The sequence below is a fragment of the Loxodonta africana genome, chromosome 8, assembly GCF_030014295.1.
Source record: "Loxodonta africana isolate mLoxAfr1 chromosome 8, mLoxAfr1.hap2, whole genome shotgun sequence".
Lineage (NCBI taxonomy): Eukaryota > Metazoa > Chordata > Mammalia > Proboscidea > Elephantidae > Loxodonta > Loxodonta africana.
The window spans coordinates 14516877-14541201 of NC_087349.1; the positions used below are offsets into that span (position 1 = coordinate 14516877).

Here is a 24325-nt window from a genome sequence, read left to right on the forward strand (position 1 = left end):
GACAAAGACATTTGGAGGAATTGCATTTATTGTGGACGCATTTTCACAATGTATTTGTATCGCAGCGATCCATGATCAGTGAAAAGTATTATGTGTCTATAAAACCTTTACAAATGGCAGATTCACAGAACATGCTAGTCAGCTTGCAGTTTTACCTCTTAAAGATAACAAAGAGAATTGTAATTGAACAAGTAAGTCATAAATTTATTTTCCAGAAGATTAAATCCAAACAGTAATATTCTACCCTAAAATGTACTCCATCCAAATATTGGAATAAAAGTCAGGATTGCACCTTCACTTCTCAATGTTAGACTCTCTAGAAAAATATATAATGGTGACCAGGAGGAGCTCTCATTCGAAAGTACAGCAGAGATATGTCACCTCACCAGAGGCCGTAATTCAAACTTTGATCCATTTCACTCCAATGATAGGACTCCATGTTGAACTGGGTACTGCATATGAATTGTAGTTTATCTTAGGATAGAGTCCAGTCTACTCTGCCTGGGGCAGGGGGTGACTTGTGCAATCTTGATGGCTTCTGTCTTTCGGCCCAGGTGTGCTAAAAGCTGGAGGATTCAACTACTCTTTACTTATTTATGAGGAAAATAGATTTTTGAAGACATTGCCCACTCCTCATGCCAGCCCTGCCCTGGCTAGCTTGCCCAGGGGAATACGGTGCATTAGAACATAATTGGGTGCTCCCTCAGGGATAGAGACTGAGATCATTTTGGTGAACTCAACTGAGGTGTGAGTTTATATAACCACACTAGATGGATCTGTCTATACTAGAACGTTTACCAAGATACCAGAGTGCTCTTACCATCCATTGTGAAGAAAAAAACTTATAGCCTAAAATAAGATCTGATATCTGGATGGTTTGTGTAAAAATGGCAAGTGAGTCAATGAAGACTTTCGGCGGGGGGGGGGGGGGACTAGTCAAAGTTACATGTATTTTTGAAATTTCTACATATGATCAACGCATGACAAATGACAAGTAAAAGTAGAAAAGTTCAATTTAAAAAATGTTTCAGAGGGCAATAAAGATGGAAATGCTGACCCAACTCCTAAATATTGGATTTTGCTTACTTTTCTTCTCTGCTTCCAAACATTAGCCAGAGTTGGTCTTTATTTAGACCCATCTATAGAATTCCAGTCTGTACAGTCTTCATACTATAATTGTCTTTAAATTTTAGAGAAGGAAGAGACCTTAGGTATCATCCAAGGCCAGGCTACTGTGAATTTTATTGTCCAGAAGAAGCAGACTTTGAGTCTGACACAGGTGGTAGATTTAATAAAATTCACACTGGCCTTCAAGATTGCCTTGAATTATAAACTAAATACTATGTTTTATAGAACATGTCAGCTGGTTCTGACACTGCTAATCTCTCTTCTTTTTCAGTATGTTTTTCTTAGAGGTCAGCAGCCATTGAAAACATATCTATACCTATTCTGCCATGTTTCTATTGCCAATGATGAAATATTAATATAATATCGTGATTTTTAACTTTTAAGAAGCTGTGATATTGGCTAGTTACAACGACGTACTACATATAATAACCTAGCACATAAAAAAAGCATTCTACCATTAGTGTGTTTGTATATGTGTATGCACATACATACAGAATCAGGTAATCTAGAATGTGGTTCAGGTTACTATCACTACCAAAGAAATCCACAAAGCAACCCACCTAAAGAGATCAGTACCACTGTCAGCTAACATAATAATTCAATTTAGATAGTCATCAGTATGAAAAAGTAATACCTTAACAGTACATCTTTTTTTTTTTTAAAGACAATCATTATTGCAGTATCTCAAGTCTGAAATGAGCTACTTTCAGAAAGTGTTATAATTGCCTAATAAGATAATTTCTTCCATGCTTCTTTCTAAAGTGCAGAAACAACATGACTTCTGTTTTGAAAGACGAAAACAAAAAAACTACGGTTCCTTTTTCTGTAGCTACTGCACGCATTCCTCCAGCAACTGTCAGCTTGAATCTTCATTTGCTGACTTCCCATGTGGTTGGTGTCACTGTTGGGACAAGCGTTCGGATGATCAGTAGAAAAGTCTCGATTTCACAGCATGGTTTTCTTTAGAAACAGGCTCCTGTGCAAAGGCAGTACTTTTACCATGGACATCTCTAGACTGTGATTATTAAATATAGTGATAATATACATGGGATAATGAAAAAATACGACAAAAGAGAATGAACCCAACTTAGTAAATCAACATAAATATCAAACAGAGCAGATTAGCCCTCCTCAACCGCGCTGGTCCAGCATCTTGAGCGCTATCTTGGGTTCTTTCTTGAATGGTCTCAAACCTGTTAAGAGAAGACAGCTTGGAATCAGCAGGCCATAGTCTTTTCCCCAGATGTTTTGTATCAGAAGAAAAGAAAAAGCATTAGAAAAGGGCAGGAATAAATATTTATGAAGGGAAGAGTTATTGTTGGTATTCTACACCAAGTGCGTTCCTCTTCTTTTATGTTACCCTTTCTTTTGTTGAGTTTTTCACCACCTCTTCCTTTTCTCCTTTACATTCTCTCTCCTCTCTTGGCTTTCAGCCCTGCTCATGGCATTCAGAGTCAAGGAGGGTTTTTAAACGCCGCCGTAAGGGCCAAGCGCCTATGATGTGCATTCCAGAACAGGCACAAATGCCTGAGTAGCTCAGTCAAGGTCAAGTCAAAGCATGAAGGTGAAGGCAGGTGCATTTGTCTTTGGTTCTCTCCCATTTTTACCTAGCAATTTCTCCTTCTTCCTTCTGTCCTCATACCCTTACCCCTGAGATGTATCTGCCTGTGATCCTATTCTTAGGCCGTTTTTTTTTCTCAGCTGCTAAATATTTTTGCTGAGGTATTAACAAATATTAAAGTATTGTGGATTCTCTGGGTGGTGCAAACAGAATGCTTCAATCAAAAGGTTGGAGGTTCGAGTCCATCCAGAAGTGCCTTAGAAGAGAGACCTGACAATCTACTTCCAAAATATCAGCCCTTGGAAATCCTACAGAGCACGCTTCTACTCTGACACACACGGGGTTGCCAGGAGTCAGAATCAGCTCCACGGCAACTGGTATTCGCATCAAATGTGCGGTGCTTCAGGTCAAAGGAATGACTGCACGGCAGGTAGTGACTTTGATATTTTGGAGCAAAGGTGCTACCTAATTCCCCATCCCGTAAACTCAACTCTGGGCCTGGGTGTCGTTATTATTGTGGTTATTGGCTGCCATCAAGACAATTTCGACTCATAGTGACCCTGTATGACAGAGTAGGACGGCCCCACAGGGTTTCCTAGGCCGTCATCTTTACAGGAGCAGGTCGCCAGGTCTTTCTACTAAGGAGCTGCTGGTTGGGTTTGAACCAGCAACCTTTTGGTTAGCAGCCAAGTGCTTAACCACTGCACCACCAGGGCACCTTGTTTAAGTCACTTTCAGTAGAGAGGCTGGGCTAGTGGATTTTATTGCAATGTAAGAGCAATAAATTACTCCTAAAGAAGATGGAGGCAGCAGCAGCAGACTTAAGAGCATGTAGAAAGAGGAAAGGGGAAGACATTCTCTCCCTTCGGTGTGGTATCGTGATTCTCCAGTTGCCTTGAGGTGCTGCTCAGTCCTGAGTTTGCGTAAACAGTGCTCCTCTCTCCAGAGTTCCAAATCGCCCAGGAGCAGCCAGTTCTAGTCTTATTGTTGGCCTCTGAGTCCTCTGTTTTATTCTCTTTCCACTATAGGAGAAGATGGCCTGCTGCTTGAACTGGGGAAGGGCTACAGTTAGCAGGCGAACTAGGTCCTTGTACAACAGCTGGCTCTTTTTGGAGCCTGAGCCTCATGTACGTATGTCCAGAGCCCCCTTTCTGAAGGGTGAGCACATCCTCGGAGCAGAAGACAAGAGGAAAAGACAAATCCATGCATTCCTAGTCATTAGTTTTCTTAGGGAAGCAAGTTTTGGATTACTTTTAAATATTAATTTAATTTTTTGCCACAGTATCCTTAAGTCCTAGGCTGCTAGCAATGTAATCCCCTAGAAGGTTCAGGAAGTAGCTTTGGAACTATTCATGGAGATGGAGCTTTACCCTAGGTGATCGCCCAATGACTGTAGCTCCCAGCCTGGACCTTGTAAGGATATGTAGACATGGCTGTCCTGTGTAGACATGGCTGTCCCAATGTAGACACCTCTGTCCCATGTAGATACCACTGTACTATGTAGACGTAACTGTCCTATGTAAACACAGCCATCCCAGGTAGACACCTCTGACCCATGTAGACACCACTGTCTCATGTAGAAATGGTTGTCCCATAGGGCTTTCTTCTGCCCACGCTCCTACCATGATATTTCTAGGTTGTCTCTTGGGGACCCATTCTGTGGGCTTGAGGTTATCTGTGTTGTCTGGCTAAGAGACCCGCAATACCAAAGGTGCCTGAACTTTGCCTTTACTGTACTACCTATAGGTCTTCTAGAAACTGACAGTTACACAGGCAGGATCTGTACATCGGCCATATCCTTCATTTGATCCCAGGATATCACACTGCAGGACACACCAGGAAAATGAATTTATGAAACTCTAGCCTCCCAGCGGCTTACCTTAGTGGGAGAGGTGACCTTATCCACAGACTGCTTTTCCCAGAGGTTCCTCTTGCCGGATACATCTCCTGGCCTCAAGTCCTAGGGAAGGGGAAGCAGAAAAAGAGATAGGTGAGCATTTATAGTTTCTAGCCAGGTCTCAAGAAATCACCAAATCTATTGCTCTTTTGTTTGAGTTAATTTATTGTTTAATACCCTTTCCCCCAGTTGTACTAAATAGATGGATGGGATTGAAAGAACCATTAGCCTTGACAATTTTTTTTTTTTTATATATATGGCAGATCAACGTCTACATATATCTAGATATTGACCTGCCTTATGAGAATGGGCTAGGGACTGTTGTATTTGGGTCCCTGTCCTTCACCAAGAACTTACTGTTTATTGACCAGTAAAATCGGAACGGAAGCATGTTTAAAATGATATAGTCTATTTTTAACTTTCCATACTCTCGGAAGTAGAGCATTTGTTATTTTAAAATAATTCATTTGTGGGTTTGATAAGCATATCACCACTCACAGGCTTTCTTTCCTTTGGGGCCCTGCCTGTGAGCGTCCCTGGCCCCAGGCACTCCAGCGCACACCAGCCTGACTTTCATAGCCAACACGCGTGTCTTTGCCCAAGGGCTTCCTTTGGCGATGAGCCCACTTTGCCTGGGAGGCAGGCTGGGCGTCCAGAGAGTTCACGTGCCTAGGAGCCATCTTCTGACAAGAGTTGGTGCAAAAATATTTCTCAGGCTCACTCAGGTAGGACAACTCTGAGGCGTGGGTTCCATGGTGACTTCCAGAGCTTCTCCGGTGGGGTTAAGTTCCCACAGCCCACGTGGCAACTGGCTTGGTGGTGTCTCCTTTATTAACTGCCTTCTCTTTCCTCCCACGTCTCTTACCCCCTGCATGTTGCTTCCCCTTCCAAGTAAACTACTTAAAACACCCAAATCATCACCTTCATGTTTGCTTCTGGGAAATCTGAACTAAGACACTTTTCTAATTGTATACTCCCCAGGTTAAAACCATTTTGTGGCTCCTGAGGGGTACGTGGGTAATTCAGAAGTGTACTGGTGGAACGTAGTCCCCCAAGTAAACATTCCTCACAAATTGGCCGTTGATGACATACGGGAGAACGTGTGGAAATCTCGGGAAGAAAACACTAAAATGTGATCGCTTGCAGTTATATAGCTGTACATCTGTATTTACAACCTTGTAATTAATTTGACTTGGATAAGGATCCAAAATTTCTGTTTCCATTTTCTTCTAGCATTTGCTTCCATTAGCACTTGGCAAAAGGTAGTTTGTAGAAAATAAATGTGTTTTACTGAAATGGTAATGCTTATTTTGGCAAACTCTTTTTTCATTAAGCAGGCAAAGCTAGGAGCCATTCCACGCATACATGGCCACCAGCTTAGACGGTCATACTTCTGATGCATAGTATTGGGATCTCAGCACCGAAGAGGCACTGGTTAAGTGGTACCCCACGAAGCATTTTAGATTGGCTGTAATCTTACCGAGTTTCTGCATTTTCATTGTGGCATGAATTCCTGGTACTCTCCTGGAGAGCTACACCTATTTAACTTGGAATCATTAAGCAACAAATCAGTTTGTTGTTGCAGAATTCCAATACATTTGCCAGTGTAGCTGGAAGCTGCCAAATTGTCTGGAAGACTGTTTTAAAATCCTGGAAACTATAATTAGGAACACGTTGATGGAGGCTCTGCAAAGAGGCTATTAACACTCTGTTTATTTGATTCTTGTAAGACAAACATTTTTCTGTCCATGAATGTTCTTCTACCTAAGACATTGGACTGTATTTCCCTTCAATCCTGCCTATGAATCTTTTGAGGTCACTTAAATAGTTTAAAGAGTCCGTTTTAAGAAATATTAACATTCAAGTTGTAAATCAGCATTTTAAATTAAAGGGGAAATAGAAATGAAATTACCTGACCAGACTACATTTTAGAGAAAGACCCACTCCGGAAGAAGAGGGAGAAATGAAGGCAGGAGAAGCAGGTTTCCAATCAACCAGAGACCAAAGAGTGAAGAAGAGAAGTCAGCTGAGAAAGACATTGTTGGTGGTTTTTGTTTTAAACAAAAAGAAAGACAAATTAGCTTTTTAATTGCTATACATCATGTAGCGTAGATACAAAGATCAGACAAGCCAGCTAAAACAGACATATTTAGAATTCCAGTTACAAAGCTACACTGAAATCCTGTAAATCTTACCCACAAATAGCAGTAGATGTTCTAATAAAGGAATCAGGACTACATGAACGTTTGATTTTATATAGGTTTATTTTCAGGCCTCATAAATTATACTGATTTGATGAAGTATTTTGAGCACTTTTAATTCTTAGCATATATAAACAGTATTACATAACTGTTGGTAAACCAAACCCGCTGCCATCGACCCGATTCTGACTCACAGCGACCCCACAGGGCAGAGCAGAACTGCTCCACAGAATTTCCAAGGAGCACCTGGTAGAGTTGAACGGCTGACCTTTTGGTTGGCAGCCGTAGTGTTTAACCACTTGTCACCAGGGTTTCCGTAACTGTGGGTACAGGTTGGCTTTTCTCTTCAGTGAGTTTCAGAACTCAACACTTCAACCCTGCATTTTTCTTTTTGTTCTTGAGTTTCACTGGATGAGGGCCATTTTGGTTTGAAAGACCTTCCTTCTGATTTTGCCTTAATGCCCTTATATCACACATCTGCAAGCACAAACCGGCTTTCTCCTCTGCTCACATACTCCAAGGAATAGAAACAAGGGGTCATGGTCCAAAATCAGGAGTCCCCGGGTGGTGTAAATGGTTAACGCACTTGGCTGCTAACCAAAGGTTGGAAATTCAAGTCTACCCAGAGGCACCGCGGAAGAAAGGCCTGGTCATCTACTTCCAAAAAACCAGCCCTTGAAAACCCTGTGGAGCACAGCTTTACTCTGACACACACGGGGTCGCCGTGAGTCACAGTCAGCGCCATAGCGACTGGTTTCACTGTATCTACTGGGAGAAGAAAACAGGTTTTTTTTTTCAATATATGAAGATTTTCTAATTTGAAGTGGGGCTTATGTTATTAGTTTATCACTCCTGTGAGCCCTTAGGCAAAGAATTTTGGGCTGAGTATTAATTAAACGGCTACTAGGAGTTGCACCCTGGAATGATATACAAATATTTCTGTTTTTTTCTTTTTAATAAAGATAAAATTAAATAAATTTATTTAAATAAAATGAAATTTAGTGAGCTTGGAGATTATATAGGGAGCCAGTGAACGCAGTCAAACGCTCCACGGCGCAGAGGCCTAGGAGTTGGCAAGCTTTCGTCCTTCCTCTGGGTGAAGTGGTCATGACGGCCGAGTCTCAGCTCTCTTGGGCCTGCAGGGCCAGTCGGACAGCACACCGGCCACGACATGGCAGGGAACTCATGCGACCTCTGATTAAAATGATAACTGCAAGCAAGTTACCGTATATATTCAACAAAAATGTTAAACGACTATCTCTATATTAAGACCGCCACATTTAATAAATGAGAAAATTTTGGATTCCCAAAATGACATTCACAATCCGTGTTCTCTACTTTCCAGTTTTACCATTGTTCTTTCCTTCTGGTTTTAAATGGTTCTCCCTTGGAGATGTTAACAACAAAATTGTAGCAATTATTTCAACAACCACTGGATAACTGTATTTTTGCGCCAAGTTACAGAAATGAAGCAAACTAGAAAATATGGGTTCAGAATAGCCAGCGTACACATTCTTTTGGCCATAAGGTTATGGGTGTTCTTAGCAGAGAAGGGGCTAAAATAGTTTGACATTTGGTATAGTGGTTAAGAGCTATGTCTGCTATCCAAGAGGTCTGCAGTTCGGATCCACTAGGCGCTGCTTGGAAACTCTATGGGGCAGTTCTACTCCGTCCTATAGGGTTGTGAGTCGGAATCTACTTGGCAGCAATAGTTTTTTTTTTTTTTTTGGTTTATCCATAATCTACAGAGTATAGAGTAGGAGCTAAAAAAGAGGTCAGAGTAAAGGGCGTAAATTTGATTCTGGTTGAGCACCACTCTGTTAGGGTGGAGAGGTGATCACTTGTTTCCATTTAATTACAATTTCTGGGTAATTGTAGCAGCTGCTCCGGACTGTTCCTTCTAAGTCTGAACACCTCCTCGTTTGTCATTAAGCAGGACAACAAAGAACGGGAGCACCATTGTCTTTCCCAGGCAAACAGGCCTGTTTTCTTCTGCTGCTGCAAGCTGAGCGATCAAAGAAAATTCAGAAAAATACGAAGCTACTTACAGAAGGTTTGGGAGCTGGCGACTTGCTCCCATCTGGGGTTTTGGTTAGCCATTCATTGATGCGGCTGGACACCCCCACCTTCAAGCCAGCTGTTTCCTGCAAAGAGCCCATCATCCGAAATATTCAAGAAAAAAAGTAAATTTGACCTGGAAAGAAATCTTCAAAGCAGCTTCAAAATACTTATGACTTCGTACAGCTTCGTACCATCATATTTATGAGTTTTAGTAAAATAACCTTAAACTTGATATTTAAAGAATATGTTACCTGGTTTACTTTTCCCTGCATCCCATCCATCCCAACCCCAAAGGTGGATAATTAAGTTCGGGTACTTTATTTAAAGTCCTGTGGCAGAGTACAGGACAGGATGCAGCCTGATAAACACACTCTGTCTTAGACTGCCTTTACAGTCATTGCAAAAGAACGTAAGAGTTGCACCTTTTCCACTCCTTTTATTATTAACTAGTCCCTGGGTGGTACAAATGGCTAACACGCTTGGCTGCTAACTGAAAGACTGGAGGTTCCAGTCCATCCTGAGGCACCATGGAAAAAAGCCCTGGAGATCTGAAAAATCAGTTACTGAAAACGCTATGCAGCATAGCTCTACTCTGACACACGGAGGGTCGCCATGAGTGGGGGTCAACCTGAAGGCAACTGTTTTTATTATTATTATTAACTGGTGTGATTCCTAAAACAAAATGAAAGAAAAAATCCACCCCCCCAAACTGAAAAGATAAAAATCCTATGCTGACCTTATTTGGGGTGCCTGACGCGGTGGGGGATGAAAACACTTTCCCCTTCTCCCACATGGTCTTGATATTGCGTACACCCTCAGCCGGGACAGGAAGATCCGAGGCGGCTGGTTTCGTAGGTTTTGCAGATTTCGTTCCCTGAAATGTATTAATTATTTTTAGGACTGGTGCTGACAAATTTCTTCTTGTAAAATGATAGTCAACGTGTCTTCCCCGATATTATCATTTAAAAAATGTGAGAGTCATCACTTCTGTTTGTAAAACTACGCTTTGATGACATCGCCCGTGATTCCTGTTTCCATGGAGTCCATTCTGACTCACGGCGACATAGACACCTCAGAATAAACCGTATGATCGAGATCAGAGGATCTTTAAAAAACGAAGTATGCCTTTTATCTGGACACTATTTGTTGGTAAGGAGTCCCTAGGTGGTACAAATGGTTAATGTGCTTGGCTGCTAACCAAAAGTTGCAGGTTCGAGTCCACCCAGAGGCTCCCCAGAAGATAAGCCTGGCAATCTACTTCTGAAAAACCAGCCATTGAATATCCTATGGATCAAAGTTCTACCCTGACACATAAGGGGTCGCCGTGCGCGGGAATGGGCTTGATGGCAATTGGTATTTGTTGGTAAGATGACATTCCATTTCATTTCTTCAAAAGATATTTCTTAAGTGCCTACTGTGTGCACTTGGCTAGGCACTGGGGATCCAGTGGTGCTCAAGACAGCCTATAAGCTGTAGTGAGCTTACATTTCAATAGAAGAGAAATCTAATCTTGTGAATAAAAGCCAATAAGATAGTAACTAGTCGCACAAGTGTTTATTTACCATTGTGATAAGTGCCATGAAAGAGAAATGTAGCTCTATGAAGTGCCCCAAGAGAACACGTGATAGGGGAGTGACAGTCTGGGAGAGCAAAGGTTACTCTGAGGAGGTGACTTTTAGACTTGGCTCTGACAGAAGGCTTAGAAGCATCAGGTGAAAAGGAGGAGGGAAAAGCCTTCCAAGCAGAGGTAACAGCACGTGCAAAGGTCCTGAGGCAGTCAAGAGCTGAAAGACTGAAAGACTGAGAGACTACTGCATGGAGAATGAGTTTGAAGGAGGAAAGAATGGATGCAAGGAAGAAAAACTGTATATTTGAGATACTTTCCAACAGTAGTAATGAGCAGACCCAGAACCGTGTGGTTTCTCTCCTGGTCCTGATTCATGGCCAGTGCCATCTGCCATTGGGATGGCCAGCCAGGGTAAGTGGTGCCATCTGTAGCCGTGGCATTAAAAAAATCCTCCCCTAATTATGGAAGTCTGAAGCCACAGTCCTGGTTTCATTAGCCCTGTGCTATGATCAACTCAACCAAGGAAAAGAAGTATCTTCAATTTATCCTATATTTTATGAATAAAAACCAACTCTTCAGCATTAGGACTTGGTTATTCATTTCATAAAACATCTAGGACCTCTCTCTTATTCCCTCTTACTACTTCTTTATGGACTATTTTATCGCTATCTCCACCCTAGAACACAAGGAAAGGGGAAAATCAGAACAAACAGATCCAATTACTTCATAGCCGGAGGTCTGATAGAGGAGAAGGTTAAAACCATCAACTGAAGTCTGCACTAAGGCAGAAAAAAAACAAAACAAAAACCAGAAACGTGTCTTGATTAAGGGACACCTTCTCCCCCAGGTGCTTTGGTATTTGGAAATTTACAGTCTTTCCAAATACAGTAAAACTCCCAGGTCAATTGGGTGGAAGAAAGGTGAGGCAGACAGAAGGTAAAACTATGGTCCTTCAAAAATGACACAGTCAATTTGAGACTGATGATGCTTAAACTCAGGCTGGCTACGCCCTTTATGCCGGTCTATTCTACCGAAGTCACATGCCACGTAAGGCCCATTCGTGCAGTGTCTGACTGCATACACGTCCGCGGTCCCGTAAGGTCGTTCAGGCAGTGCCCGGGTTATGAATGTCAGACTGACATACGACCCGTAGTTACAAACCAACCTTGGAAAGCCTGTAATATTAAGAATTTGAGGTAATACAATGGTTCCTTATAACAAATGGGCACTACTTTGAGATGCACATAAAACCTTAATTATTATTGTATTATTATGTTAAAGATGTTTTAGTGTATCTGGAAGTGTTTCTTTAATTTTTTTTTTTATCCACAGAAAGGTACATTACATACTAATATATTAAGACAAACGTTTGACTGATGTTAGATACACACCGTACCTAACTATTCTGATTTACGTACAACTTTGACTTAAAGACAGACTTTGGAACAGAACTTGGGAATGCCTGTATATAACAGGTGTTTGGGCAATGTCCAGATCATATAACATCCTACTTCACAGACTGTGTTGTGGATGGTAAGTGACACATGATGGTACATTTATTTGGCAATAAAAATTTTTATAGGGAAAGAGGATTAGCTGAGATAGTAAGAGAGCTGTTAAACCACATATGGAGCCCTGGTGGCGCAGCTGTTAAGTGCTCGGCTACTAACCAAGAGGTTAGCAGTTCGAACCCACCAACCACGCTCCGTGGGAGGAAGATGTGGCAGTCTGCTTCCATGAAGATTACAGCCTAGGAAACACTATGGGGCAGTTCTACTCTGTCCTAAAGGGTTACTCTGAGTTGAAACTGACTCAGCGGCAACAGGTTTGGTTTTTAAACCATGTATGGGAACACAGGAAACCCTGGTGGCGTAGTGGTTAAGTGCTATGGCTGCTAACCAAGAGGTCGGCAGTTCAAATACACCAGGCGCTTCTTGGAAACTCTATGGGGCAGTTCTACTCTGTCCTATAGGGTCGCTAGGAGTCGGAATCGACTTGATGGCAGTGGGTTTGGTTATGGGAACACATTTTACAAGGATATTGAAGGTATACTTGTGCACACATACCAATAATAGTGTTAAATGCCAATAAACCCATTCATTTTAAAGAACAAACACCTTTATTAAAGCTCATTCTCCATGCCATGGTCTCTCAGTCTTTCAGTGTTTTAGCTCTTGACTGCCTCAGGACCTTTGCACGTGCTGTTACCTTTGTATGGAAGACTTCCCCCTCCTCATTTTCACCAGAGGTTTCTAAGCCTTCTGTCAGAGCTGGGTTTAAAAGTCACTTCCTCAGCGTAACCTTCTTTGCTCTCCCAAACTATCACTCCCCTATGGCATGTTCTCTTGGCACATCTCATTAGTGCTACATTTTTCTTTCATGGCACTTAATACAGTGGTAAATAAATACTTGTATAATGGCATGCCCGATGAAAGTTGTAAACTATAATTTATTTAAAAGTTCTCTATAATTTTTCTTTATTACTGCATGTTCTATAACTATTTCACAGAGTAATAATGTATCATTGATATGCTAATAGTCATATGGCTACTGGACTTGACTATTGTCCTAGGTGTTTCTATGACTCTGTGTAATGAGTCCATCTCTCTTTGACAGGCCATAACAGAGAAGACAGCACTCACCTCGATTGCACTGGTATACTGCTCCAGTCTGCTGTCAATCTTGGAGACTACTGCGGCTTGATGAGTTGATTTGACACCGCTGCTAAATACACACATAAGACTATGAGAGAGACTCTTTCCATACAAAGAATAGTCGACGATTCTCAATGGAACAGTCAACTGTATTTACCTTTTCTGCACAGACTTATTCAAAAATTCTGCTCGCTCTTCTATCTACAAATTGAAAAGAAAAATCAACCTGGTTAATATTTTCTGCTGATAAACAGTGGTTCTCAGCCCAAGTCGCAATCTCCCTGTGCTAAAGAGTGTATGAGGAATGGTAGTATTTGGGGGCTGTGCTTCGCTAGAGAGGAAAACTAAGTGTAAGGTATTTGATAGTGAGATTTGAGGGACGAAGGTAGGATTGGAAGGTAATACAGAAAATGTGTAAAGAAATAGAAAGCTTTGGAGGCAAATTAAAGTCCAGACAAGAAGGAAATCAAAATGTCTCTGAAATAATAAATCAGTAACAAAATGACTACATTTGTTTTCCAAAAATACATACTGTTACTTTTTAGACATCTTTACGTGAGTATCGACATACCATAGTATTTGATTAGCAAAATTTCCCTGCGCTGTTTTAGCTAGATATTTGGTGTGCAATAAGATTAAAGAAGAAGGATAACTAGGAAAGGTGACCTATCCACTTACTGCTTAGCCTGATTTTCTAACCTGATAGCTGTCAAGCCTGCTGTTGAACTTAAATTACCCTGGGATGTAAAAGATGGGGTGGGGGAGCGTGGAATGAAGACTGTAAAGTCATCAGGAATGGGTGCTGAAGCCTCCCCGGAAGCCCATTTTAGCCAAGTGGGAAATATGGAAATAAAGCCAGAGAAACTGAGATATATGCTAACTGGGCAGTTCAGTAGTTTTTAATGAATTTTTTCTTTTTGATGCTGGGAGCCTCTTTTTGTTAAAACTAAAGCTATTAAATCAAACATTGTATTTTACAGAAACTGCATCACTGTTCTTAGCCAGTCAACAAGTATTTGCTGACACCCTGTGATATACAACACCGAGGCTAGGAATATTGTCTTCTGCTACCTGTTAATATCATCAATATCAGCAAATAGTAAAAACCTCTTTGCATATGCTCGCGTGTGCCAAAGAACAGGTGTGCAGAAAGGTTGTGTTTAGTCTGGAGTAGTTCTGCCCTATCGGGGCAGCCAGGGAATCTGCTAGTCTACCGTTCCCCTCCACTGGTGTGGCTGAGCCTCCACCCACTGTTCTTCGAGACATTAGGGGCTCTTTCTGGCCTGGGACTCACGGACTGTTAGTAAATACTTCTAAGCTTTAAGCACTTGGCTGCTAACTGAAAGGTCAGGAGTTTGAGCCCACTAGCTGCTCTGCAGGAGAAAGACGTGGCAGTCTGCTTCCATGAACATTTCAGCCTTGGAAACCCCGTGGAGTGGTTCTACTCTGTCCTATGAGGTTGCTAGGAGTTGGAAGAGACTCTACCACAACGGTTTATTATTTATTTTATTTTTAACGCTTTTTGGAAAACATGCTTCACTCCCAATATTAGTCGAATAACATTTTATAGATGTTAGTGAGGGCATTTTATTGTTTCTAATGATTTCTTACAAATATAAAAGCAAAGGTTTACGCAAAAAAGTGCTACAGATAGCTCTGAGTTTATGGGATGTAAAGAGTCTATAAAATAAACCTTATTTTTCTGGCTTTAATTATAAACTTGGAGGTGCATTTCTTCAGAAAAAGTGCCGAATGAAATAAGATGACATATTTTGGAACTGTACAACACAACTGACACTTTTAATATCGTCTACCCGTCCAACTTCTAACCCAGTCAGCCTGTCAGCCAAACAATCAGCCAATAAATTATATACTCAGGATCTGCTACATGAAGTTGGATACCCAACGACGAATAAGACAGGGTCCTATCCTTGAAGGAGCACAAATTTAGTAGAGAAGACTATTGTTGTTTTAGTTGTTAGCTGCCATTGAGTTGTTGACCCATGGTGACCCCATGCACAATGGAACAAAATGCTACCTGGTCCTACGCCATCCCCATGATTAGCTACCAATCAGCTATTGTGATCCATAGGGTTTTCATTGGGTGATTTTCAGAAGTAGATTGCTAGGCCATTCTTCCTAGTCCATCTTAGTTTGGAAGGTCCACTGAAACCTGTTCAGCATCATAGCAACACGCAAGCCTCCACTGACAGAGGGTGGTGGGTGTGCTTGAGGTGAACTGGTCACGAGGGACGGAGAAGACTAGTAGGGCACATAAATACAATATTTAAGATTCAATGGTAGATACCATGTTAAAGATAAGAACAAAATGAAATGGAGCTAGGAGAAGAGACAATCTGGGGGAGTTGGGGAAGGCTTCTCACTAGTTTTGACATTTGAGCTGAGCTTATAGTTTATGCAAATCCTTGGGTGGTGCGAATGGTTACACACTCAACTACTAACTGAAAGATCGGTGGTTCAAACCCACTCAGAAACGTAATGGGTGAAATGCCTGGTGATCTGCTTCTGAAAGGACACAGCCTTGAAAACCCTATGGAGCGGTTCTACTCTGCACACATGGGGTCACCATGAGTCAGAACTAACTCAACGGCAATGGATATGATTTGTTTTTTTATTATACTTTATATAACTTGATAGATAAGTTTATGAAAGTGAGGGTGTGAGTGCATGGGTTAGAGAAGAGAGGAAATTTCTAGCAAACACAGGCCTGAAGATTTGGGAAACCGAGAGACATCCAGGGAGGTGGAAGAACACAGGTGCCTTGGAGGGGAGCAGCAGAGGGGAGGTGTGTTCTTTGTTGGCCTTTGACAACTTTCTGATTCCCGGATCATCTGTCTAACCTTGGCCAACCCATTTATTCAAATACAGAGGCTCCTAAACTCCAACTCTTCCTTTTTTATCTGCAATATCTCATATGTCTTCATTTCATGATGACATTTTGCCATTTTCTGATGCACTCTTGTTGGGAGATTCCTTAACTTAGTCTAAGACTCTAGGTGATGTAACAATTTCGTTCTGGGTTTGTAAATCATTGTTGTTGTTGTGTGCCATCGAGTCACTTCTGGCTCCTAGTGACCCTACAGGACCAAGTAGAATTGCCCCATAGGGTTTCCTAGGCTGTAATCTTTATGGGAGCAGATTGCCAGGTCTTTTGTCCCCTGGAGCCACCAATGGGTTTGAATTGAGGGCCTTGTAGTTAGCACCTGAGCACTTAACCACTGTGCCATCAAAACAAACAAACAAAAAAGCCAAATCCATTGCCATTGAGTCGATTCTAACTCATAGGGACCCTATAGGACAGAGTAGAACTACCCCATAAGGTTTTCAAGGCCGTAATGTTTATGAAAGTGGACAGCCACATATTTCTCCAGTGGAGCGGCTGGTGGGTTTGAACCGCCAACCTTTTGGTTAGCAGCCGAGTGCTTAATGCTGCACCACCAGCCAAAACCCACTACCGTCGAGTCGATTCCGACTCAAAGCGACCCTATACGACAGAGCAGAACTGCCCCACAGAGTTTCCAAGGAGCGCCTGGTGGGTTTGAAATGCTGCATCACCAGGGCTTCTTAATTAAAAAATTCTCTAATTTTTAACGAGGGAAATTGGTTCTTCTGAAGGCCAAGAGGTGGCAGTGTTGTTCCGATAAAACTCAGGAAGAAGAGCAGGCTATTAGTATTAGAAAGTTGCAAACAGTTAAGCTCTTGATTACTAGCAGAAAGGTTGGCAATTGGAACCCACACAGATGTGCCTTGGAAGACAGGCCTGGCAACCTGCTTCTGAAAGGGCACAGCCTTGAAAACCCTACAGGTTTCAAGCTCTACTCTGCTCACATGGGGGTCGCCATGAGTCAGAATGGACTTGACAGCAACTAACAACAGCCACAACCTGACTCCATCAAAGTGCATTGCTCAAATTCAGATGTTCTTTATAAGTCATCAAATATTCGTTGATGCCCAGTGATACCCAGCTCCGGGCTAGAAATGTCCTGTGCTACCTTTGTTTTTTTTTTTTGTACCTACCATCAGGGCAATTTGCATCAGTATTGGCAAGTGGAAAAACCTTTGCATATGAAGGCATGACCTTCCCATATGTGGAAAACAATTAAAAAAAAATTTTTTTTAAAGCTAACTTACTTAAAATTTATTTTTTTCCATGTAGTATGTGAAAAAAAAAAAAAATCATTCAGGGCCAACATTTAATTATGAGAGACCAGAGTTTCCCAAACAAGGAACAGAAGTCATGAGAAATTAACAGAATGCCTTAGGCCTTAGTTTATAATATTTTGAGGTCACACATCAAATATTTTTCCTCCCACCGGCATTCTACAATGTTAACTTGGGGCCATTTATAAATGCTGCGGGGCCAAGAGAATCAACAGCTATTGGAATTGAGTTGTAGGGTATAGAGTGGAGCTCTGAGATCCCAGTCACAGCAAGGCCTTCAGGGCACATGCCATGAGAAAGCAATAGTTTATTCCTGAATGCAAGCTTCTGTTATATACGTAAAAAAAAAAAAAAGTTGCCATTGAGTCAATTCTGACTCATTGTGACCCTACAGGACGCAGCAGAACTACCTTATAGGGTTTCCAAGGCCGTAAATCTTTTCAGAAGCAGACTGCCACATCTCTCTCCCTTGGAGTAGCTTGTGGGTTCGAACCACTGACCGTTTGGTTAGCAGCTAAGAGCTTAACCACTGCGCCATCAGGCTTCCTCCCTCTGTTATATAGATAACAATTTTTTTTTAAGATACCTACTTTAATCGATTGCTCACACATGCCTTTCTACCCGAAGGAGGAGATAAAATGGCTTCTTAGGAGTCCCTGGCTGCTAACTGAAAGGTTGGAGGTTCAAGTCCACCCGGAGACACCTCAAAATAAAGGCCTGCAATTTACTTCTGAAAAATCAGCCATCGAGAACCCTGTGAAGCACGGTTCTACTCTGACACACACACGGGGTCGCTGTGAGTCGGAACTGACTTGACAGTAACTGGCTGGTTGGGTTGCCCATTGCCAGTGCTTTGTAACCTCGCTAGGTTGACGGCAACTGAGGATGGAATCTCTGTAGATTCATTCATTCAACAAATATTTATTATCATCCATGTGCAAGACACTATGCTAGGTGCTCCACAAATGTTAATCCTCAAAGCAAAAGACATCTTTGAAAAATAATGGCAGATTGATCGTAAGTAAGAGAGAGCACTTTCTTGAGTCTGCCATCTTCTCCCTACATCTCAGCTGTTCTACCATGCCCCTGACTCTGCTCCTTCTGGCTGCTTCTTTCCCCCTTTGGCATCGCTTCCATCTTTCATCAGTTAGGGGCAACGCCCCATGAAGGCAGTAGTTAGACTAATCTCATCCTGGCAAAGGATCCTATCCGAGTCGCATAGCACCAAGATACTGGCTTTAAAGTTGAACCTGTACTATTTCTAGCTGCCCTGCTTTGAATAATGGCAGAGAAAATGAACAGCTAGCACGAAAAGCAGCTCAAAGCCTGTTTTCTAAATTTTAAATGTTTCCATTCTCAGTTGCTCAAAGCAAGCAGCCACATGGAGCGCTCGGGTCAGTGCAATCTAGAGATAATCACCCAAGGCGATTTTAATTTATACCAAACCAAAAAAACCCAAACCCTCTGCCCTCGAGTTAATTCCAGCTCATCATGACCCTGTAGGATAGAAGAGAACTGCCCCATAGGGCTCCCAAGGCTGTAATCTTTATGGAAACAGACTGCCACATCTTTCTTCCATGGAGTAGCTGGTAGGTTCAAACAGTCAACCTTTCGGTTAGCAGCTAAACACTTAATCTCTGCACCGCCAGGGCTCCTAATTTGTATCTAAAGATCTAACAAATAACAGATATAGACCTCATCATTTTCCTTCTCTCCTTTCTACCTGTTGGAAGCAAAAAGAAGCTATGAAATAGCTGGAAGAAGGATAGCAAAAAAGATAAATGACGCAAAGGCCTTGGATAGTCAATATCTAAGTAAAGGGACAAGTCTCATATCATCAGGTTTTCTGGGAAAAAAAAATACCTTGAGAGAAGAACCTTTGGGAGTGAAACACTTAAATGGTTTCTTGTCATCGGACACACTGTCTTCCGGCATCTTCTGGCGCTTCTCAGCAGCTTCGGCTCTTCGCCTTTCAATCTCTTCCTTTAGCCTCCTCTTCTCTTCCTAGGAGAGAAAGGAAGATAAAAGGACATTGATATCCGCTTTAAGCCAAAAAGAAAGAGGGCCGGAGGAGAAAGAGCACTGGCCTGAGAGCAGAAGACCCAGGCTCTAGGCTGGATAGCCTTCCTCCCTGGTGCTCTCTAGAGGTGGAGCGTGAGCTCAGGAGTCCACTGCCTGGTTTTGCATTCTGGTGCTGCCCCTTCCCAACTGTGCCACCTTGAGCATGCTACTTATCTGCTTGGTGCCTCAGAGTCTTCATCTGTAAAGTGGGTATAAAATAAAATAAAAAAACCAGTTGCTGTCGAGTTGATCTAACTCACAGCAGCCTGATGTGTGTCAGAGTAGAAATGTGCTCCATAGGGTTTGCAATGGCTGATTTTTTGGCACTAGATTGCCAGGCCTTTGTTCTGAGGTGCCTCTGGGTGGACTCGAACCTCCAACCTCTTGGTAAGCAGTTGAGTGCATTAGCTTTCTGTACTCTGGGGATCATAATAACCAAAAACCCACTGCCCTTGAGTCAATTCTGACTCATAGCAGCCCTATAGAACAGAGAACTGCCCCGTAGGGTTTCTAAGGCTGTAATCTTTATGGAAACAGACTCTCACATCTTTCTCCTGAGGAGCAGCTGGTGGGTTTGAACCACGGACCTTTTGGTTAGCAGCCAAGTGCTTAACCACTGTGTCACCAGGACCCTTTAGGATAATAATAAAACCAAAACCAAACCCGTTGCCATCGAGTCGATTCTAACTCATAGCGACCCTCTAGGACAGAGTAGAACTAACTGTCTCATGGGGCTTCCAAGGAGCACCTGGTGGATTTGAACTGCCGACCTTTTGGTTAGCAGCTCTTAACCACTATACTACGCCACCAGGGTTTCCATAACAGTGCCCACTTAATAGGGCTTCAGGAGTTCTGGTGGTGCAGTGGTTAAGAGTTCAGCTGCTAAGCAAAAGGTCAGCAGTTTGAATCTACCAGCCGCTCCTTGGAAACACTATGAGGCAGTTCTACTCTGTCCCATAGGGTTGCTATGAGTCCGATTGACTTGCTCGCAACAGGTTTGTTTATTTATTTAAAATAGAGCATCAATGAGGATAAAATGAGACAGACCATGCAGGATGCTTAGATCACCATCATTATCATCATGGCAAGTCACCTAACACTGACCTTCCATTTGTGCACATGTCAAATGAATGTAATATCCCTTCTGCTTACTTCCTAGGAGAGGGCCGAAGACAAACGAGAGAGCTCATGTGAACAATCATATAAATCGATGACATTATATCTGCCAAGTTATAAAAGAGATGATTTTATTGCTGCCCACTCACCATTCCACTCTCCATGTCCACTGACAAGACTATTACAGCTGGTTTTGCCAACCTGAAATGACGTAGCTATTGCCCCAGACTGGGGAACTCACAGGTGTTGAAATCTGTCCCACTAACCCCTTTGTGCCCTCATTCCTAGCCTGGAATACTCATACACTCCCCTGTCTCCTTAGAAGGAGCCGTGGCGGCACAATGATTAAGTGCTTGGCTGCTAACGGAAAGGTCAGCAGTTCAAACCCATCGCTCGCTCTGTTGTAGAAAGATGTAGCAGTTAGCTTCTGTAAGGATTACAGCCTTGGAAACCCTATGGGGCAGTTCTACCCTGTCCTATAGGGTCTCTATGAGTCAGAAGTGACTTGACGGCAATGGGTTGTCTTCTTAGAGCTTGGACCCAGGTGCACCACTTCTATGGATGATTTTCTAAGAGATCCGTGTAGTCTTTTATAGTCTCCAAACTGTAAAACCCCTGTCACTGGATGTTCTCAAGCAGAAGCTGATTGTCCATCCATCAGAGGGTGGTGCAGAAGGGTCCTGTGCTTGGTAGGTGGTTAGACCAAAAAATCTCCTAGGTCCAATGTAGTTATAAGAGTTCATGATTCCCTTCTGTCTTCACAGATACCCTCCTAGGTCCAACGTAGTTATAAAAGTTCATGATTCCCTTCTGTCTTCACAGATACACTCCTCCTCCTCGAAATAGTAAGGATAATAACAGTTATAAGAATAATGACAACTACCGTTCCTTGAGTGCCTGTTGTGTGCCAGGCACCACGTATACAGTTATCTCTGTAAGCGTCAGAACAATCCAGCAAACTAGATACTATTTTACAGATAAAGAAAACAAGACTCAGAGTAGTTCAGTAAATACTGAACTACTACTGGTCTTTCCCAAGACTCCAGCTGGTAAGTGGCAGAATCAGGATTTGACCAGCTCCATCGGGTTTTTTTATCCTCCCAAATTACTTCCCACCAAAGGCTCACTGCAAGCTAGTGTTAGAAGAAACCTGGGAATCATTTATCCAGACTTTCTACAACTACTCAAGAACTGTTATATAGGATCCCAGGTCAGAAAGCCATCTAAAGTCTTTTTGCATATTTTGAATGATGGGAGCTCACTACCTCATAAGATTAGCAAGCAAAATTCTAGGCTCAGAGCTGGAGAAACTGATTCTACATTTTTTAGTCAGGTAACATCTAACGAGTCACTCTAACTCTTTGATTCCTGTTTTTTTTTTTTTGTCCATCAAAAGAGAACAGTAATGTACCCAGGATGAGAGAAAATCACGCAGTTTGTAAACTGCAGCAATATAAGCTGTAGTTGGTTAAGAATGTTTTCACATGTTAAGCTAAAATTTGCCTCCCTGTAACTTTAGCTGTTGAATTTGGTTCTGTCTTACACGATGCAAAGAAACCTTCTGTTCCCTCTTTTAAGCAATAATTCTTGGGTTCCTGCTAACTACCAGTCACAGTTTCGGGTCCTGGGTCTGCAGACTTGAACAAAGGATGTATAACCCCTGCCTGCTACATTCAAGTCTGCTTACTTTTCCATTAAAAACAAAAAACAAACAAAAAAACTTTACATAAAAACTCTTCAAATACTAAAAACCAACTGTCACGTGTCGCTTAGTTGTAACTAATCTGCAGTCTATCACCCTTCCTGGCTTCTCCTGGCTCTCTACCTGTATGTTTATTAGGGGGCAGGGGAGGGGAACTGGTGAGCCCAGCAGATTGCTGTGTTGAAATTCCAGCTCCTCCACTAATGACCTGCGAGACCTCAGGCAAATTACAACCCCCGCCCCCACCTCAGTTTCCTCATCTGCAAAATAGGGATGTTAAGAGTGCCCAGAGCAAAGAGCTGTGATGAGAATTAGACAGATTAATATCTGTAAGGAGATGAATTAATATTTATAAAGGTTTTAGAACCATGCCCACCACACAGGAAATTTATCATACTTAAAACTGATCGCTGAGAGCCCAGGTTCAAAAGAGCAGCAGCATTTCACTAGGGAAAGGCTGCTCTCTGACCTAGAACGTTCCAGTCACCAGAGGGGACGGTTCAGGAGCTTGGCTAACGTGTGCGCCCTGTGCCCTTACCTCCTCTCGGACTTTGCGCTCCGCCTCCTCCTGCTTTTTCTTCTGCTCTTCCTCCTCCAGGACCTTTCTCCGCTCCTCCCTCTTCTTTTTCAGCTCCTCCAGCTCCAGGGCTGCCTCTTGTTGCTTCTGTTTGAGCTTCTCGAACTCCTCGCTCTCCGTCTCCCCACGCCGGCGTCGGAGCTCCTCCAGGCGCTGGCCAGCCTCCACCTGGGAGGCAGCCTCGGCCTCCTTGGCCTCCGGGCTCGGCCTTCCTCCGCTGCGGCTGTGGGGAAGCCGAAGGCGGTTATATGTGGGACCCCGGCCACAACACTGGAGGGGAAGCCCAAAGGGGGTTATTTACAGGGCCTCTGCCGCCCCACTGAGGGGGAAGCTGAAAGGGGGTTTATATGCAGGGACCCGGCCCCCTCCAGGGGGTCAAGGCCGCTCTGCAGGCAGAGGGACCGGCCGAGGATTTGCACCCAGACCAAAACGTCCCCTGCCATGAGACGCTGGGTCCAGCACCAGCCCAGAAAGGGAGGGTGGGCCTGGGATCCCAGGTCTCAGTGGGAAGCTCTGCTCTGGCTCTTACCCCGGGTTTCCTCCGCAAATACTATTTATTCTAGGTACCGCAGCTGCTCTTCTTAGGGACCCTCCTGTGAGATTATATATTGTATAAATGTAAATTTACATATCACCTATAACTGTTAGCTGTCGCCAGAAAAGGAAAGCATGTCGTCCAAAAATTACTGTTAGAATGAGTTCTAAAATCTCGGAGTGGCCCTCCTAACCCTCGGTCCCGAACTCCTGGTTACTTCAGTGCACAGGTAACGGGGTGGCGGAGGGGAAAACAGAAAAGCTGGGAGGTCTGGGGACAGGCGGGACTAGGGCTTGCTGTTGTTAGCTGCGTCAGGTTGACCCCAATTTATGGTGACCCCATGCACAGCGAATTGGACTGTTGTGATCCACGGGGTGTTCCGTTGACTGGTATTTGGAAGTAGATTGCCAGGCCTGTCTTCCTAATCTTAGTCTGGAAGCGCCTCTGAAACCTGTTTAGCATCATAGCAACACACAAGCCTCCACTGACAGATGGGTGGTGGCCAGGAATCGAACCCAGGTCTCCCACTGGAAAGGCAAGAATTCTACCATTGAACCACCACTGTGCTGTGGGCACTGAAATAATCTGTCTCTGCTACAGCCTTGCCTTGAGCTTGGCTCAGCGCTGACCTCACTGGCAGATGCAGTTACCCATTGCCTCGTGGTTAATAGCTAAGCACAGTAAGGTATAAAAAAGAAAAAAAAAATTTTTTTTTTCTTTTTTATTCTTAAATAGCCCCTCCACGGACGTTCTCACTGAGTCTAGGTGTTAACCTATGGCCTCAATTTTCACACTTTCTGTCCACTTTAACCTCAATGCAGAAAGAATTTTCCTTACCAGGACTTACAATTACTGAGTTAGCTTTGACAGGATGTGGTTACGGCTTTACTTTCCTGTCATTTTCCATGCCTTACACACCCCTTTCGTATTCGTCATCCCAGTGAATACTCACAGTAATTGAGAGGCTGGCAGGTTAGGATTATTATCCCCATTTTATAATTAAAGAAAGCCTAGATGAGAGGGGGAGTCTCTGGGTGGCATAAACGGTTAAGTGCTCAGCTGCTAACGAAAGGTTGGCAGTTC

At 42.9% G+C, this 24325-nt stretch overlaps 1 protein-coding gene across 3 annotated transcripts in view; it reads right to left on the reverse strand.

The window, feature by feature from the left end:
* Positions 1 to 10: 10 nt before the first annotated feature.
* The window catches only part of CALD1 (caldesmon 1), a 237819-nt gene continuing 213504 nt past the window's right edge, over positions 11 to 24325 (reverse strand). For 2 of the 3 annotated variants that reach the window (XM_064289694.1, XM_023539965.2), the window contains 8 exons: positions 22669 to 22930; positions 19115 to 19255; positions 13227 to 13270; positions 13058 to 13139; positions 9585 to 9722; positions 8836 to 8931; positions 4569 to 4649; positions 11 to 2321 (listed from right to left, as the gene is read on the reverse strand). In XM_064289694.1, coding sequence (XP_064145764.1) covers positions 2316 to 2321; positions 4569 to 4649; positions 8836 to 8931; positions 9585 to 9722; positions 13058 to 13139; positions 13227 to 13270; positions 19115 to 19255; positions 22669 to 22930 — 850 coding nt within the window. In that variant the 3' untranslated portion in view covers positions 11 to 2315. The remainder of the gene's footprint in view (positions 2322 to 4568; positions 4650 to 8835; positions 8932 to 9584; positions 9723 to 13057; positions 13140 to 13226; positions 13271 to 19114; positions 19256 to 22668; positions 22931 to 24325) is intronic. The other variant, XM_010600441.3, reaches the window with a different exon arrangement.